We start from the raw sequence: 17,193 nt of genomic DNA on the forward strand, positions 1-17,193 counted from the left end.
TGCACTTTGCCAAGCAAGTTTTTGGGGTTTTTCGGATTTTATCCTAAGGGATGATGATGCGTATCAGGGAGTAGAAATGGGTTTTAAACACAAGACCTTAAGGACCTTAAATAGAGCCTCGTATTTTAAGGATAAACCCAGTACAGGAACCTGTTTTACTTCTTGGTTTCCATCATCGTCCCTTCTGGTAAAACCCAGAAAACCTCGAGAACTGAACTTGCCAAAGCACAAACTCACAACTTATGCAGGCACAGGTCAACACTAAATATATTTGGCACTTAGCACTACCTCTTGTCTTCTTGTGTATTTTTTCCTTAGCTTTTCTTCGTTTCTGCCCCAAAATCTGCCATTTTGCAAGATATCCCAATTTTACTGTGTTTTGCAACTAATAACATGCAGCCACGTATTTACCCCTCAATCTGAAAAAGAACAAGCATGCTGCTTGCCTCACATCTGCAAAGGCTTAATATAAGCATAATTATGCTTTTCATTTCCAGAGCAGCAAGCTAGCCAAGAAGCCAGAGATTGTCTCTGTCCTGGCACCATACAAGTCTACGGGGCCAGAGCAATTAAGTTTGGAGAAAGGCCAACTGATCCAAGTGAGAAAGAAGACAGATGGTGGCTGGTGGGAAGGCGAACTACAGGTACGTCGCATTCTGAATTGAAGGTTCCTTTCACTGTAGGAGTGCAGAGGCCTTATTTTGCGAGACATGAGGAACACCAGTGTAACAGACTACTTAAAATGAAATTGACATGAAAAGTTATCAAGATACTAAAAGCTGGAAGTTTCTGACAACATTTAAACTTTTATATGTAAGCTTTGCAGCTTATCCAAAATTTTCATTTTCTTACTTTGAGCTAACCCAGTGGTTCCCAACCTTTTCCGCACCCCAGACCCCTTTTGGCACATGTCGGGAAGACACACTTGACAAGTTTTGTGAAAGTGTGACAAGTGTTTTGACACACCCTGTACATGGGAGCTGGTGCACAGACAGTAGTGTCGTCGTACGGCTTCGCTTGCGGCTGTCAAAGGGGCGAGTGGTTACAGTGTCTGTCTTGAGGGATTGTAGGCCCATAATAGTTTAAGAAATTCGAAAACGCAACATGCGAACACTCGATACGTACTCCAAAAGCACGCCGGTGAGCACACAACGGTGGACAAAGAGCAGACAACCCGATGGAAAAGGCGCCGTTTGCTAGGGGCAACAGCGGAGCGGGCCAATTATGAAGCTTGCAGGAGTCACGTGGCATGGCAAGCCAATGGTCTCTCTCCGCAGGGCCTCCCACAGGGAACTTTGAAGACTATGAAATGTGCACTTCTAAGATACTAAGATCGATCTAAGGCGCTCCGTGGTGCTGTTCCGGAGGTACAGACGTTTGAAAAATGAGAATTTTGCGTGACCTTGGAGGAACATTTTGGCTACCTTTGCTCATATAACTAATTTTTTGGTGCACTTCGAGACAGTGTTCAGCAATGAAACTTCGGGATTAGAAAGAAAATGAACTATAAAAGCGAAAAGTATGAATTTCAGAAAACCACTTTTTTGTCATTTTCCGTGAGTTGAAACCCGCGTCCCCCTTAAGTATCTTAGCATTGATACTGTCGTTACCACCGGATGACGACATTTTTGGTCTGTCAATCATGGAACATATGCCTTGGAATGTGATAGCAACTGAGGCCATGCGCTCATGGTTAAGAGGCGACAGCTCAGGTATGGAAGGCATATCCTCAGTGGTAAATACTGAAACCCTCCAAGGCAATCTTAGAATTTCGAGATTCAGGTGTGACAAATTGCCAAAACTGGCATGGATTGCTTTGCAATAGAAGGCCGATACCCCTATTAAAGAACTCAGACTTGGCTAGCTGTAGTTTTAATTTGTATTCAGATTCGCAGCTATTATATTTAGCCCTAGAAGATACACTGTTAACCATCCGGGCAGCTCTAAATAAGCACTCTTTCTTGGTGACAAGTCGTTTAAGCTCTCTGTTATACCATGGCTTACTTATATCAGCAGGTACACTTATGGTAGGTATGTGTTTGTTAACAAGCTCATTGATTTTTGGCCTAAAGATTGTCTAACACTCCTCTCCATGAAAATCTTCAGAAAACATATTGTAGTATTGCTACAAGCCATTATTGTTGGAGTTGTAGTCTTCCCAGGAATAAAGTCGGTTTTGCTCGAACTATATCGTACAATGCTTTGTAGGCTCATTTGCACGATAATAGTCTTGTGATCACTTACTATTCTGTTTCTAACAGTTATGTTATGTACAGTATCGGGGACACTTGTAAGCAACAGATCAAGGATGTTTGATGTGTCAGGCGCTATATGAGTTGGTTGTTTGATAATCTGGTGCAAGCCAAACGTAAGACAAGTAGTATCCATGAATTTGTTGCATTCCATAGAGTTGCAATTACAAGAGGGAATCGACCAGTCAATGGTTTCGTAATTGAAATCTCCAAGTAGAAACAGCTTTGCTGTGGAATATAACGTTTGCAGTCAGTAAAGTACATCGTATTGTTATATTCTTGATGGTGTTACTGTTGCTTACATGCAGCGCTGCATTGTGGTTAATGTGTACAGAAGGTAGCGCCACTTATTGCTAGCGGCTCATACAGAGTATAAAAATAAATGGAGGCCGTGCGCTCGCTCTCTTTCGTTCTTGCCCGAGCCTCGAAGAAGAGATGTGTTTCCTATCTATGCGATAGCGCCGGGATGGGGTGCGTTTCTCGCTTCCCATGTTGACAATGTGGGTACGACAACTTCGTGCGACGTCGGGCTATCCAGCCTCTCAATCATAACATATTGGCGACGGGGAGAAAACTCTTCTAGTCTTCAAGTTCACCTTCCAAATCTTCAAATTCAATTGCGGGAGCTCTGGTGAGCATGCCTACGTTTGGAAGAATCGAGCCCTTCGAAGGAGGGGGAGAGGGGAGACGAGTGGCCGTCCTACGTTGAACGACTGCAGGCGTTTTTCGAGGCAAACGACGTTGGAAATGATAAGAAAAGGGCAATTTTCTTCAGCAGCTGTGGTCAGAAAACTTATTCATTGCTTCGCGACCTACTCAAGCCGGCAGCGCCACAGGACAAGTCGCTGGACGAGGTACTGGAAGTTCTTGGGAAACACTATTGTCCGAAGCCATCCGAGGTTGTCCAGAGGTTTCGCTTCAATTCACGAGTTCGAACGAAAGGCGAGTCCGTTAGTGACTTTGTTGCGGCATTGAAGAGCCTTTCCGAACATTGCAGTTTCGGCAGCGAAATTGAGAACATGTTGAGAGACCGTGTTGTTTGCGGAATTGATAATCAAGAAATTCAGACTAGGCTCTTGGAGCAACCCAGCCTCACGTTCAAAAGTGCAGTGCAGACTGCTTTGGCCATGGAAGCGGCGAAGAGTGACGCCGGAGAAATTTGTCAAGCGAGTACAAGTAGTTCGTTTCCGACGCATCGTGTCGTGTCCGTTGGTGAAGTCACCTGTTTTCGTTGTGGTGATGGACACCTGGCAAATCAGTGCAAATACGCTAGTAGCATTTGCAATTTCTGTCGCAAACGGGGGCATCTGGCGCGGGTGTGTCATTCAAAGCATAAGAAGAACACTTCTGCCCACAAGCATTTCCAAGAGCCAGCAGGCCGAAGATCATCTCCGAAGGGTCTACGTGTGAAAAAGGTTAAGACCTTTGGTCAACGCCTGTTTCCCGTGAACGCAGTTGGGGAAGATGAGGATGTTGAGACATCGTCGGAAGTGTTTGACATGTGGCATCTGTCTGACGACGCATTGTCGCCACCACCGCCGTTCACCGTTGTGGTCAACGTCTGTGACAAGCCACTGCCTATGGAAGTGGACACGGGAGCGAGTGTGTCCGTGATGTCCAAGAACACCTTCCAGGAACTTTTACCGGATGTAACTGTCAATCCGTCGAAAGTTTTGTTGCGAAGTTACACTGGCGAGCTGAGCCAGGTGCAAGGACAAGCCAATGTTTGTGTACAGTTCTGTGACAAATCAGCAGTTCTTCCTTTATTTCTCACCGGGGATCGTTCCCCTACATTGCTGGGACGCAATTGGATTCAGCAGCTGGGAATTGGCATCGCAGATGTCCAAGTGAACAAGTGTTCGCTTTCTGATGTGAAGAGTCTCATCCACGAATATTCTGAGGTATTCAGTAATGGTCTGGGGCAGTATAAAGGTCCAGCAGCCACAATTCATGTCCTTGAGGGCTCGTTGCCAAAGTTCTTTAAACCACGACCATTGCCATTCGCCTTGAAGGAGGGAGTCACCCAAGAACTTCAAAGATTGCAGCGGGATGGAGTGCTGGTCCCTGTGAAGTCATCAGAGTGGGCGGCTCGTATTGTCCCTGTACCAAAGAAGGATGGTCGCGTGAGAGTGTGTGGAGACTTTAAAGTTACCGTAAATCCAGTGACACAACTTGAGAAGTATCCAATTCCACGGATTGAAGACCTGTGGAATACACTTTCAGGAGGTGAGAAGTTTACCAAGTTGGACTTAAGGGATGCATACCAACAAGTGATCCTTGCCGAGGAGTCCAGGAGGTATGTTACCATTTCGACGCATATTGGTTTGTTCCAATACACCAGATTACCTTTCGGAGTTTCCTCTGCGCCAGCAATATTTCAACGTGAAATGGAGAACTTGTTTCGTGGTCTTCCACATGTAGCTGTGTACTTTGATGACATACTTGTTACGGGACGCAATGACACTGAGCACATGAGGAATCTGCATTGTGTTCTTGCTCGACTTCGGGATGTTGGACTAAAGTTGAAATTCGACAAGTGTCATTTTTTTGTGCCAGAGGTGAATTATCTAGGGCACATCATCAGCAAAGAGGGACTGTCTCCAGATAAGAGCAAGGTGGAAGCCATTTCCAAGGCACCAGCTCCGCGTGATGTTAAAGAGCTTCAAAGTTATCTGGGCCTGATAAACTTCTATAGAAGATTTTTGCCCAACTTGTCGTCTTGCCTTCGCCCATTGTATCTACTCCTCACAGCTGGGAAAAGATGGGAGAGGGGCAGAGCCCAAGAAGATGCCTTCGATGAAAGCAAGCGTCTCATGTTATCTGCGCCCATCCTTGCGCATTTTGATCCTGCCAAGCCGCTGTACCTTAGCTGTGACGCATCTCCTTACGGTGTTGGGGCTGTCATATCTCAAAAAGAAGCTGATGGCAGAGAGCGTCCTATCGCTTTTGCCTCCCGAAGCTTGTCTGAGGCAGAGCAACGATACAGTCAGCTTGATAAGGAGGCACTAGCCTTGGTGTTCGGTACAGAACGTTTTCACCAGTACCTGTGGGGAATGTTCTTTAGAGCATATACTGATCATAAGCCACTTTTGGGATTGTTAGGTGCCAACAAGCCGATACCAGTTCAAGCATCTCCTCGGCTCGTGAGGTGGGCACTCAAACTTTCCACATATCAATACGAACTTTTGTATAAACCTGGAAGGGATCTTCTTCATGCTGACGCATTGAGTAGACTGCCACTTCCTGCTTGTCAGGAACAGTCAACTGTTCCAGCTGAAGTCTTCATGCTTGAGCAAGCCTATTCAGACCTTCTGACGCCAACCATTGTAGCTCGGGCCACGAAGAATGATCCTGTGCTTAGTCAAGTCTTCCTTGCTCTCTCAAGAGGTGAAGTTATTTCTCTGGGACCTGAGGGGTATCCCTACAGTGCAAGAAGTGCTGAGTTGAGTCTTCATGAAGGTTGTGTGCTTTGGGGAGCAAGAGCAGTTATTCCTAAGGCATTGCAGTCCAGAGTGCTCAAGATGCTGCATGCCGGACATCCAGGCATTGAGAAGAGCAAGAAGATCGCCAGGAGCCATGTTTGGTGGCCAGGGATCAACAATGACATCATGGGTAATGTCAAGGCTTGTTCTATTTGTCAATCTCTGCAAAGGACACCAAGACCTGCTCAGCAGACACCATGGCCATTCCCTCAAAGGCCTTGGCCAAGGCTCCATGTCGATTTTGGTGGACCGTTTTTGGGTCATACGTTTTTAGTCATTGTTGATGAGTGGGTCGAGGTGTTCCCCGTCAAGTCTACATCTGCAGAATCCACCATTGATGTCTTACGGTTGGTTTTTGCACAGCACGGACTCCCAGATTTGATTGTGTCTGACAATGGACCTGCGTTCGCTAGTGCGCAGTATTTAGACTTTTTAACACGTAACGGCATTCGTAGAATGTTAGTACCCCCCTATCACCCAGCATCAAATGGTGCTGCTGAGCGTGTAGTGCAAACTGTTAAAAACAAATTGAAGAAAAGTGCACCAGGGTGTTTCAAGACTCAAATCGCCAGGTTTCTGTTTCAATATAGAACAACACCACATGAAGTTACAGGGAGGGCACCGTGTGAGTTGCTCACTGGTAGAATGTTTAAGACTCCATTGGATGTGCTGCGGCCAAGTCTTCATTCTTCAGTACACTTCAAGCAACTAAAGCAGAAGCTGCACGCCGATGAGGGTTGCCGTCGTGGTCCACCTTTTGAAGCTAGTGACGACGTGTTTGCCAGGGATTTCCGTCGGGGAGCAGCATGGGTTCCTGCTCGTGTTGTCGGAACCTTGAGCAATTTTTCAGCGGCTGTCACTGTTGAAGATGGCTCCACGTGGCATCGACACAATGACCATCTAAGGCCGAGGGTTCCTGCTATGGGAGAGGTTGTACCACCACGAGTTGAGCCTCAGCCAGCTGTTGTAGCAGAGACACCTGTCAACGAGGGAACCACAGCAGCGGATGTGGGTCAGTCTTTTGCCCAGCAGTTAGATCGCCCCGCAGGAGGTAACGGTACCGTGGACAGTTCGGTTGAGAGCAAAACCCCACTGCGGCGTAGCAAAAGAACTGTGAAGCCTGTGCAAAGGTGCTCTCCGCAGTGAAGTGCGTCCGATGCATTGTTTGCTGACGCTTAGTATGGATGTGTTTCGTTAATATCTTGTAACTGTTGGTTGTATCCATTTTTTTCTGATTAAGTATTGTCTGAGGGGGGAGGACTGTTATATTCTTGATGGTGTTACTTACATGCAGCGCTGCATTGTGGTTAATGTGTACAGAAGGTAGCGCCACTTATTGCTAGCGGCTCATACAGAGTATAAAAATAAACGGAGGCCGTGCGCTCGCTCTTTCATTCTTGCCCGAGCCTCGAAGAAGACGTGTTTCCTATCTATGCGATAGCGCCGGGATGGGGGGCGTTTCTCGCTTCCCATGTTGACAATGTGGGTACGACAACTTCGTGCGACGTCGGGCTATCCAGCCTCTCAATCATAGCACGTATAGCTGAGTAGGGAATGTATAATCATGATTTGGTGGCCTGTAACATACAACAAACATGTATTTTGCTCTGTGACATGTGGTGTAAGCGCATACAATCTCTATACAGCAATCTACAGGGATCAAAACTGCCTTGAAAAATTTTGATAGCCAACAATACACCGCCTCCCGGGACAGATCCCTCTGTGACAGCAAAAAACATTAGAGCTATCACTGAATAATTCTTTATCAGAAATATGTGGCTTCAACCATTTTTCACATAAAGCTATCACGTCGGGCTATCATGTCAGGTTCACATGATGTTGCTGTTGTGTCTTGGTAGTGAGACTGGCTAGGTCTAGGTACGATGTAGACGTCCGTACCTCACCAAAGAACGTTTATTCCATGATACAGTGACATATCTACAAAGTGACAGATTGCATGCAGCCCCTAGGATACGTGGCGCCCTCTACCACATTCTCCCCTCTCTAAAAAAAAAACAGAAAACTTCACAACCCCAACAACTTCAATACATTAACAATTATTGTAACAGTTTTTAACTTTTCAAACTTGACTATCGACTACTAACAACCAATTAGCATCACTTAACAACTAACAAACAACATTGCAGTTCATCGTTTCACACTCAGCTAGTAACATTTCAACTCATCAGTTAACAATCAACTAGGAACAATACAGTTGAAAACAAAAATCCATTTTGCCATTTCAAATCTCTCCCTTACAAAACAATTCATGTACACAGTTCGCCGCAGTTCGTAATCGGCAAAACATTGAGGACGCTGTATAGCCCTCCTGGGTCGTGCTCTGGTGGTTTCACCTTCAAGGTGTTCACTGCTTGTGGCTGCAGAGAAGAAGTGACCCCCAGTTCTTCTGTACTTGCTGACACGTCCTGAGATAAAGTACATGCTGACAGTCCACTCGTAGTCATTGACTCTGTTGCCTCTGGGTATACTCTTTGAGCCCTTTCACCCTCTCCATTGGACCTTGGTACATCCAACCAAACTGCTCGTTGCTGTTGAGTCCTTGCTCGTTCCATGGCTTCTTGTACTTGTGCGTCTTTCCGGCTGACTACTGTTAATTTTGATCCATTCCAGACCCTTCCGTTCTGAAGCTGAAAACTGTTGCTGTTATATCTTCTAACGACTTTCAATGGGTCGAAAAAAACTGGAAACCCCTTAGCTGTTGATGACATGTTAACCTTCACATAGTCTCCAATGTCCACTGCAGACCTCTGGGCCCTTTGTCCTGCGTCTGTGTAGACCTTCATCCGTTGTTGTCTGTCGTTCTAAATGCTGTCTTAGTTCCTTCAACTGTGAAACAGGATCTTCATAAAGCCCCTGTGAGGTTAGTCCCACGATATCCGTCCTGATATAAGACTACCGTGAAGAAGGTATGCCGGAGACACTCCCGTAGTTGCATGAGGAGTCACTCTGTAAATTCCCAAGTACTCAAGTACTGACTGTTTCACCGGTCTTCTCTCCAACAAGGAGACCTGTACAAACTGCTTCAATACCCGATTGAACCTCTCGATCTGGCCATTGGCCTAGGGGTAGTACAGTGATGATTTCAGGTGACATATGCTCCTCTCCTGAAGAAACTGCGTAAACTGTTTCCTGTTATCTGTAATGACACTGTCCAGGTACCCTTACCCTGAGAACAACTCCAGCAGGATGGCGGTGACCACTTGTGACGTTACTGTGTGTACAAACTTTGCTTCTGGCCACTTACTGTGGTAATCAACAACTGTAATGGCATACCTAGAGTCTGTGTGTGCTCTTTCAAACGGTCCTACATTGTCCATCCCGAACTTCTCCTACGTCTTTTCAGGCCACTGTACAGGTTGGAGTGGTACAGCACCAATCTTTGCTGACTTGTCTGCCACCGGGCACCAATACAGTCCTTCACGACTTGCTCCACCTCCATGTCCATTCTTGGCCACCAGTACTGTTCTCTGAGGCGCTGTTTTGTACGCACTATCCCCTGATGGCTCTCATGAGCAGAGTTTAATCAGTCAGGGGATGTATTGGGATGGTGGAACCAACCTTTCCGCCCGAAACAACAAGTCTTCCACAACAGATAGTTCATCCTTTACGTTACAAAATGGCAATATTTCCTCCCGGAGGTTCTTCTTTCCTGGCCACATTGTAGATACATAGCTCATCACCTCTGTTAGCACATCGTCATTCTGTGATGCAGTCTTTATCCCTTCCAATGTGATACATGAAGACACTGTTGCAATAATTTCTTCTGTCTTCTCAGCGGTACATTTATCCAACGGCAGTCGTGAAAGTGCATCTGCCATCACATTGTTCTCCTTTCGACCCCACCCATGAATTGACAACAATGTCACCAGAGCCTGATGGTCTTGTGGCCAAGGAAGTCGATAACAACGAAGCGCGGGAGCTCAGCTGGCTCAGCTCCTGCCGCGCCATTAAACACTTCTTTTTCCTGTTCTCTGAGCTCGACGGTTGTCCATTCCCTGTCTCTCGTAGCCTATGCTACAGTCTGTCCTTTAGGTAGAAGTGTCTTCCCCACAAATACGTATGCCAGTACTCCATTGCCCAAAGGCAAGCTAAAGCTTCACGCTCACCTGTGGAATACTTTCAATCCTGCTCTGTTAATGTCCTGGACACAAATGCAATAGTCCTGACCTCCTTTTGCACAGGCTGTTGTAGCACAGCTCCAATGCCCTATGCTGATGCATCTGTTGTAACAATAACTGGTAGGGAAACATCAAACATGGACAGCACTTTGCCGTATGCCAGAAGTGCCTTGACCTTCTTAAAGCTTTCATCTGCTGCGTGGCCCCAAAGATAGTCCCTGCCCTTTCGAAGCAACTTCCTCATTGGTTCTACTGTTTCAGTGTTCTTTGGAATAAATTTAGAGTAGTAACCAACAAGTCCCAGAAAAGAACGTAAAGTTGTTTCATCCGTAGGTACAGGTGTATTGAGCACGGCTTCCACTTTTGATTTTACTGGCGCCAGTCCTTGTTGACTCACTTGATGACACAGCGAGGAAAGTTCTTGGACACTAAAGATGCACTTGCTGTTCAACCGAAGCCCAGCTGAAGCAATCCTGTACAAAACTGCTCGCACATTATCCAGGTGCTCCTGTTTTGTCCCGCCAAAGGCGATAATATTGTCAATATAAGACAACACTCCACTGCATACTCGTAGGATGTTTGCTATCAGAGAGTCGAACCGAAACGTTTATCGATTCGGTTCGGGTTTAGGTTCGACGATAAGGGTTCGGTTCCGGTTCAGCTCCAAAAGGCAACTATAATGGTTCAAACTGGTTCTTTCCAAACGGTTCGGTTCACGAACCGGTTCAGGGGCCACGGGTGCGAATGAAGCACAACAGGCAGGTTAAAGCAAACTTTCGTTTGTGTGCTACAGTGCTTGAAGTGGACAGGAAGGCGTCAATGGTCGTTCAGGATTTTGAAAGACTTTGTGCGATATCAAAGACAAGATTAGTAGTGGTTACAAGAGGAGCATAATCATGAATTACTGCCTTGGGTTGACTGTCCCTGCACGTAGCTCATGTCGCGGGGGTTAACTCACCCACCAGGTTGTTCGCAGAATCTCGCCAGGAACAGGCGCCAGGAACATCTCGCCAGTCAACCAAGCCTGCTACCTTGGCCTAAGTCATTTAAGTGATAGAAGTAATTCATCACCAGTCGGAGTCGCGAATACATGTTAATCAGCAAACGACGCTTCATGGTTGTTGGATTGCAATGATGCGATCCTGAGCTCGGCGTCTTTATGTAAAAGGCGCGTTATTGTGTCAGCACTGACTGCCGCCGTGCTAGCATTTCGCCGTTAGAGTGAAGTGTCTGTGAAACAAAGAGAAAGCAAGTACAAACAGAGGGTTCGACTAATTTTCGACCCATTGCCGATTTTTAAATACGATGTCAATATGGTTGTTTTTGCTTCTTTTATTTCAAATCCACAAAGAAACCCATCTTGGCATGTTCTTTTCATTCTGACCAGCATGAGGGTGGCTGGCACTTTACTTTCTAATACGCTAGTCACGCGGCAAACATGCATTAAACGGAATGACAGTAACTTCACCTCGTAACCAACCATCATCTCGAATGACACCGTTCTCGCCCCTGATTTGTTGAAAACAGTAGGCGTATGCCTTTTCTGTTACAATTATGTCCCGCATAATTGTGACAGAAAAGGTTGTGACAAAAAAGATATATAGATTCATGTGTATGTCTTAGACATTAGTAGTCCTAACAGTTTTCAGTTACTATCTTTGTTGTTGTTAGTTCGTGACTCGAGAAAATCCACATCACTGTTGCAGGGCACCACTTTTTCGACAAGCAAAAGGAAGTCTACGAAGCTAATAAATGAAGAAAAAAGAGGAAAAATAGTTTTTACGTTCATGCACAACATGCAAAGTTCCGCACTTAATTCCATGTGAACCGTGATTTGAACCGGTAACCGGTATTTTTTTACCGGTTTAGTTCCGGTTCGGCCAAAAATAACGGTTTTCAGTTCAGGTTCAGGTTCGGTTCAACCCTCTGTCTGCTATCAAGCGTTGAAATGCTGCTGGTGCAGACACCAACCCGAAACAAACCCTGCGGAACTGGAAAAGTCCTTCGTGCGTAATGAATGACTTTCTTTCATGTGGTGTGGGACCACAACGATAGCATTCCGTGACTGGAGCACACGTTGAATCTCTCCTCCTTACTGTTGTCTGGTTTCTGTATTTACTCTGCTTTCATACTTGAAGAACATCCGTTTTCGAATTGTCGACGCTGTACAACTGTGCTCCTTTAGTCGTAGTCTCAATTGCTTGCAGTATTTCAACTGCTCTGTCTAGTGGCAACTTGGAGCCTTCCATAAGTAGGCGCTGCCTTAAATCATTGCAGAGGACACCTTCAACAACTTGGTCCCTCAATGCTTCATTCAATCTTTCTCCATATTCAAAATGTGCTGCCAATTGCTTCAGTTCTGTGACGTACTCTCGAATATTCTGTCCAGGAAACTGCTTCCGCATTTTGAAACGACGGCATTCCACTAACACGTTGACGACAATTCCGAAATGGGAATCCAGCAAACTTACTGCTTCGTCGTACACATCTTGTGTTGTGTGAGGCCCCTTCAGGGGACTGCGAACGAGACACCACATATCACGCAGCGAGTTTGTGTACCTGACCCCGAGACCCACCACGCCAGGGTGAAATCGGATCGAAGTCGAAGATGATCTCGGCTCCGAGTTTGTTTAGTCTGGCATTTCCGTTCCCCCTCCTCTCTCTCTTCTTGTGAGAGTTTCTGGTTCTGTATAGAATAAAGTCAGAGAGTGTGTTTTTCACCTTCATCGAGCGGATGTAGTTGTGTTTCTTTATCCGGGCTACACTAACGCAACGAATGGAACCAGCATTCCGTAACATGGTGCCGAAACCCGGGAAACCTGGATATTGAAACTTCTACCGACAACTACGATTACAACGATGGAACGCGTCAAAGCGAAGAGGACTGTCCGACGCGGCCATATCACGAACCTCGTCAACAAGGTAGGCGATGCTCTTTCCAACGAATCCACGACGGAAGATACCTTAAGGGTTCTCCTCGAACGTTTAACGACAAGTAAAGATGAGCTTAAACAACTCAATCAAGAAATGGAGCAATTTGTCAAAGACGAGGATATAACAACGGAATACACGACCATCATCGAATACGAGGACAAGTCTGCCGAAGCTATCGCAGCACTGAAGACAAGACTGACGCCTGTTGCAGCATCAGCGACGAGTGCAACTTCAGCTGGGATATCAATGCCAAGACCCACTGAACGGAAGGCGGGTGTCAAGTTGCCTGAGCTTAGTCTACAGCGCTTCAACGGCGATTTGCTTCAGTGGCAGCACTTCTGGGAGCAATTTAGACTGTCAGTTCACGACAACCCTAATTTGTCAAAGAGCGACAAATTTCAATATCTACAAGGTCAGCTAAGCGGATCAGCTGCTTCCGCAATATCTGGACTGCAGGTGACGGACGCAACCTACGACGACGCCATTGCGATCTTAACTCAGCGTTTCGGCGACCGCAAGAGCATCGAAAGGGAATATATAGGAAGACTGAGAAGTCTTCCCGTCGTCAAATCATCAAGCGACGTCCAGGCTCTGCGGACACTCTATGACCGCGTGCAGACCAACACCAGAGGGTTGACTGCTCTAGGAGTTCGCATCGACACGTACTCGGCTATGTTGTGCGACATCCTGCTGACATCGTTACCTCCGGACATGGTGGTGGAGTTTCATCGACGAGACAGTTATGGTATGGACACTCCAACCGTGGCGTCGCAGTACGAGGAAGACAACGAGTCCTGTGATGACGGCTCCACTTCGACGGGAGAACAGGACATGGGTGAGCTCAAAAAGCTTCTCAGATTCCTCAGAATAGAAACTGAGAGTCCTGAACGATCCGGAATTACCGAACGAAGAGTGTCCACGGATCGACAGCATGACAATAAGAAGCAACAACGCAACAGAAGCAGCGCGGCTGTACTGCATGCTGGAGTGGACCTGAAGCAACGTGCATGCCTCTTTTGCGGAACGAATGACCATGCGACTGGATCATGTACAAGAAACATGCCACTTTCCGAAAGAAAGAATGTTTTAAGCAAAGAGGGATGCTGCTTTCGGTGTACAAGAAAGGGTCATCGATCGAAAGAATGCCGAATGAATGTGACCTGTCAACACTGCGGCGGACGTCATGTCACACTGATGTGCGACCCAGAGTGGCGACAGAAAGGCAAAAATAGGGCTGACGCCCAGAAAGTATCGGGACTAGTGGCTTCTTGCGGGACTACACCATCAAATGACAACGATTCCACGGTACTGCTTCCATCCTTCCAAGCTTGGGCTGTCATAGACTGCCATTGTACCTACATACGAGGAAGCATAGACAGCGGCAGTCAGCCAACTTTCATACGCGAAGACGTTGCACAGAAACTGCAGGCTCCTGTCGTCGGTCACATCAACTTGCAACTAAATACGTTCGCAGATAGCACCACGAGCCGTGTTCAACAACGAAAGGTGGTCAAGTTGCGCCTCCGCAGCCAGTACGACGCAAGGGAATACGACATTGAAGCCATCGTTATCCCGTTCATCTGTCAGGACCTCGTCCGGACTCCATCGGACCTGTCGCTTATGACTGCAATGAAAAATGATGGCGAAAACATCGCAGATCGAGTGATGTTCCCCGGTGTACAGGCGGAAGTTGGACTATCCCTGCTTCTCGGCACGGATCAGATGTGGAGATTCCTGACAGGACGCCTACGAAGGTCACCTAATGATCAAGATTTAGTAGCAGTCGAATCGAAATTCGGGTGGACATTCCAGGGCCCAATAAAAATGGAAACGACCGTCAAAGAAGTAACGAACACTGTTGTCTGTGTACTTAGAATCAGCGCTACAGTCGAGACGGATGACGCAACATCGCTTCGTCGACTCTGGGAGCTCGAAGCTATCGGGGTCACTGATACACCGAATGGCAACACCGAACACGACAACGAAGTTTTCAACGAATTTGAACGAAATGTCAAGTACGTCGACGGCCGGTACCAAGTAAGGATGCCCTGGAAACAGACAAACACCAAGAAGCTACATGATAACCGCGAGGTTGCGCTGCGACGACTGTACAGTTTAACGAAACGCTTGCAACAAGAAGGAATGGTAGAAGACTATGACGAAGCAATCCGGAGTTACATGATTCACGGTCATGCGGAGAAGGTGCAACCAACGATGTCGTCTAGCACACCAGTTTATTACATGCCACACAGGGCTGTGATACGGAACGATGCGGTGTCAACAAAAACTCGCGTGGTTTTTGCTGCTTCTTCGCACGCCCCTAACACAGGTTCCCTGAACGACCACTTGGAAAAGGGACCAACACTAACGAACGAACTCCTACCGATTCTACTCCGATTCCGTCTCAACAAGATAGCACTTACTGCCGACATCAGCAAAGCCTTCCTCCAGATCGAGGTCGACGAAAGCGACAGAGACGCCCTTCGCTTTCTGTGGTACACCGATCCGCCGACACAAAACCAAAGTACCTCAAGCATTCAAGAATGGCGGATGACACGGGTACCGTTTGGTACAACGTCCAGCCCATTTCTGCTCAGCGGTACGTTGCAATACCACATGAAAAACTGCAAAGACGAAATGGCGGCTGCACTTATCGACTGCTTCTATGTAGACGATCTGCTTACCGGTGCAAGCAACGTTGCCGAAGCAAAGCACCTCTACGAGAAGGCGAATGAAGTACTAAAGACGGCAGGTATGGAGCTAAAGAAGTGGACTACGAACTCTCCAGAACTCCAGGAATATTTCCGGAACGACGGACGAACGGCAGTACCAAACAACAAAACGTTCATCGATCCAACCATGGATAAAGTATTGGGAGTCTCATAGAACAGGACAGACGACACCTTAAAATTCTCGAACGACAGGATGCTCGACGTCCTGATTCTCGCAAAGAATACGAAGCGCTCTGTACTGCGACAGTCCGCACGTCTCTTCGACCCGTTGGGGTTCTTGTCGCCGTACACAGTACGAGTGAAGACGATGTTCCAGCGTATTTGGGAACAAGGACTGGGATGGGATGACTCTCTGCCAGACGACCTATCTCAGGAGTATGAGACGTGGTGTCAAGAATTACCGTTGATCGAACAGCTATCCGTCAAACGTTACGTGATGGAAGGAATTGGAGAAAATATATTTTCGGTCCAACTGCACACCTTTACCGATGCAAGCCCGACTGCATATGGTGCATGCGTGTACCTAAGAGTCGAAGATTGGGACGGAAACGTGAGTGTTAACCTCGTTTTCGCCAAGTCACGAGTGGCTCCTTTGAAGAAGTTGACTTTGCCCCGCCTTGAGCTGATGGGGGCACTCATTGGAGCACGACTGGCTCAATATATCGAGGAGTGCCTCAAACTACATATACATCTGAAGCAGTTCTGGACAGATTCGACGATAGCCCTCCACTGGATCCAAGGACAAGCTAGCCGCTGGAAGCCGTTCGTGTGCAACAGGACGATGGAAATTCAATCAAAGACCGATCCGCATTCATGGTCACATTGTCCGGGCAGTCAGAATCCGGCGGATATGCTTACACGAGGACTGAGTTTAGAATCTTTGGTCCACAGCAGAAACTGGTGGAAGGGCCCAGAGTGGCTTTCAGAATACGAAGGTGCGTGGCCAAATTCCCTCACGAAGACCACCGCGTTTCCCCAAACTTTGCTGTGCGAGCTACGCAAATCCGAAGTGAGCTGTCTACAGGTGACTCACAACACGAAGCAACCATTGATGGACCTGAGTCGCTTCAGCGAATACTCCAAACTTCTACGCGTCACTGCATGGACCCTACGTTTCATCGAGAATTGTCACCAATCACACAATAGCCTGCGAGGGATGCTGACTACCGACGAAATCAAGAAAGCGGAGCTTTACTGGTTCAAAAGAGCCCAGCATGACGCTTATGCTCTTGAAATTCAGCAGCTGTCTCATGGCGAACGAATAGATGACAATTCCAGCATTACAAACTTGCGACCATTCATAGACGAACATGGACTACTTCGCCTGGAGGGGCGACTTCACTATTCGGACGCCTCAGAAGAAGTGAAGCACCCTTTACTGCTACCAAAAGACCACGAATTGACTAGGCTTATCGTCAACGCTGCCCATAGAAGAGTCCTGCACGGAGGAGTTCAGGACACCTTGACGGAACTCAGAGAGCGCTATTGGATTCCTCAAGCGCGACAACTCGTGCGCCGGACCATAGGCAAATGCATGGTCTGTATGCGATTCAGGGCCAACCAGTCCAGCGCACCTGTGGCACCGTTGCCGAAAGACCGCATTACGCAGCAAGCGCCTTTCACCATCGTGGGAATAGACTTTGCCGGGCCGCTC

General features: G+C 47.2%; 1 protein-coding gene across 10 annotated transcripts in view; it reads left to right on the forward strand.

The window, feature by feature from the left end:
• LOC135388552 (intersectin-1-like) overlaps positions 1–17,193 on the forward strand; it is a 337,751-nt gene that overhangs the window by 264,371 nt on the left and 56,187 nt on the right. For all 10 annotated transcript variants that reach the window (XM_064618160.1, XM_064618162.1, XM_064618161.1 and 7 more), the window contains one exon: positions 498–644. In XM_064618160.1, the coding sequence (XP_064474230.1) occupies positions 498–644 (147 nt within the window). The remainder of the gene's footprint in view (positions 1–497; positions 645–17,193) is intronic.

This window comes from Ornithodoros turicata, chromosome 3 (assembly GCF_037126465.1).
Source record: "Ornithodoros turicata isolate Travis chromosome 3, ASM3712646v1, whole genome shotgun sequence".
Lineage (NCBI taxonomy): Eukaryota > Metazoa > Arthropoda > Arachnida > Ixodida > Argasidae > Ornithodoros > Ornithodoros turicata.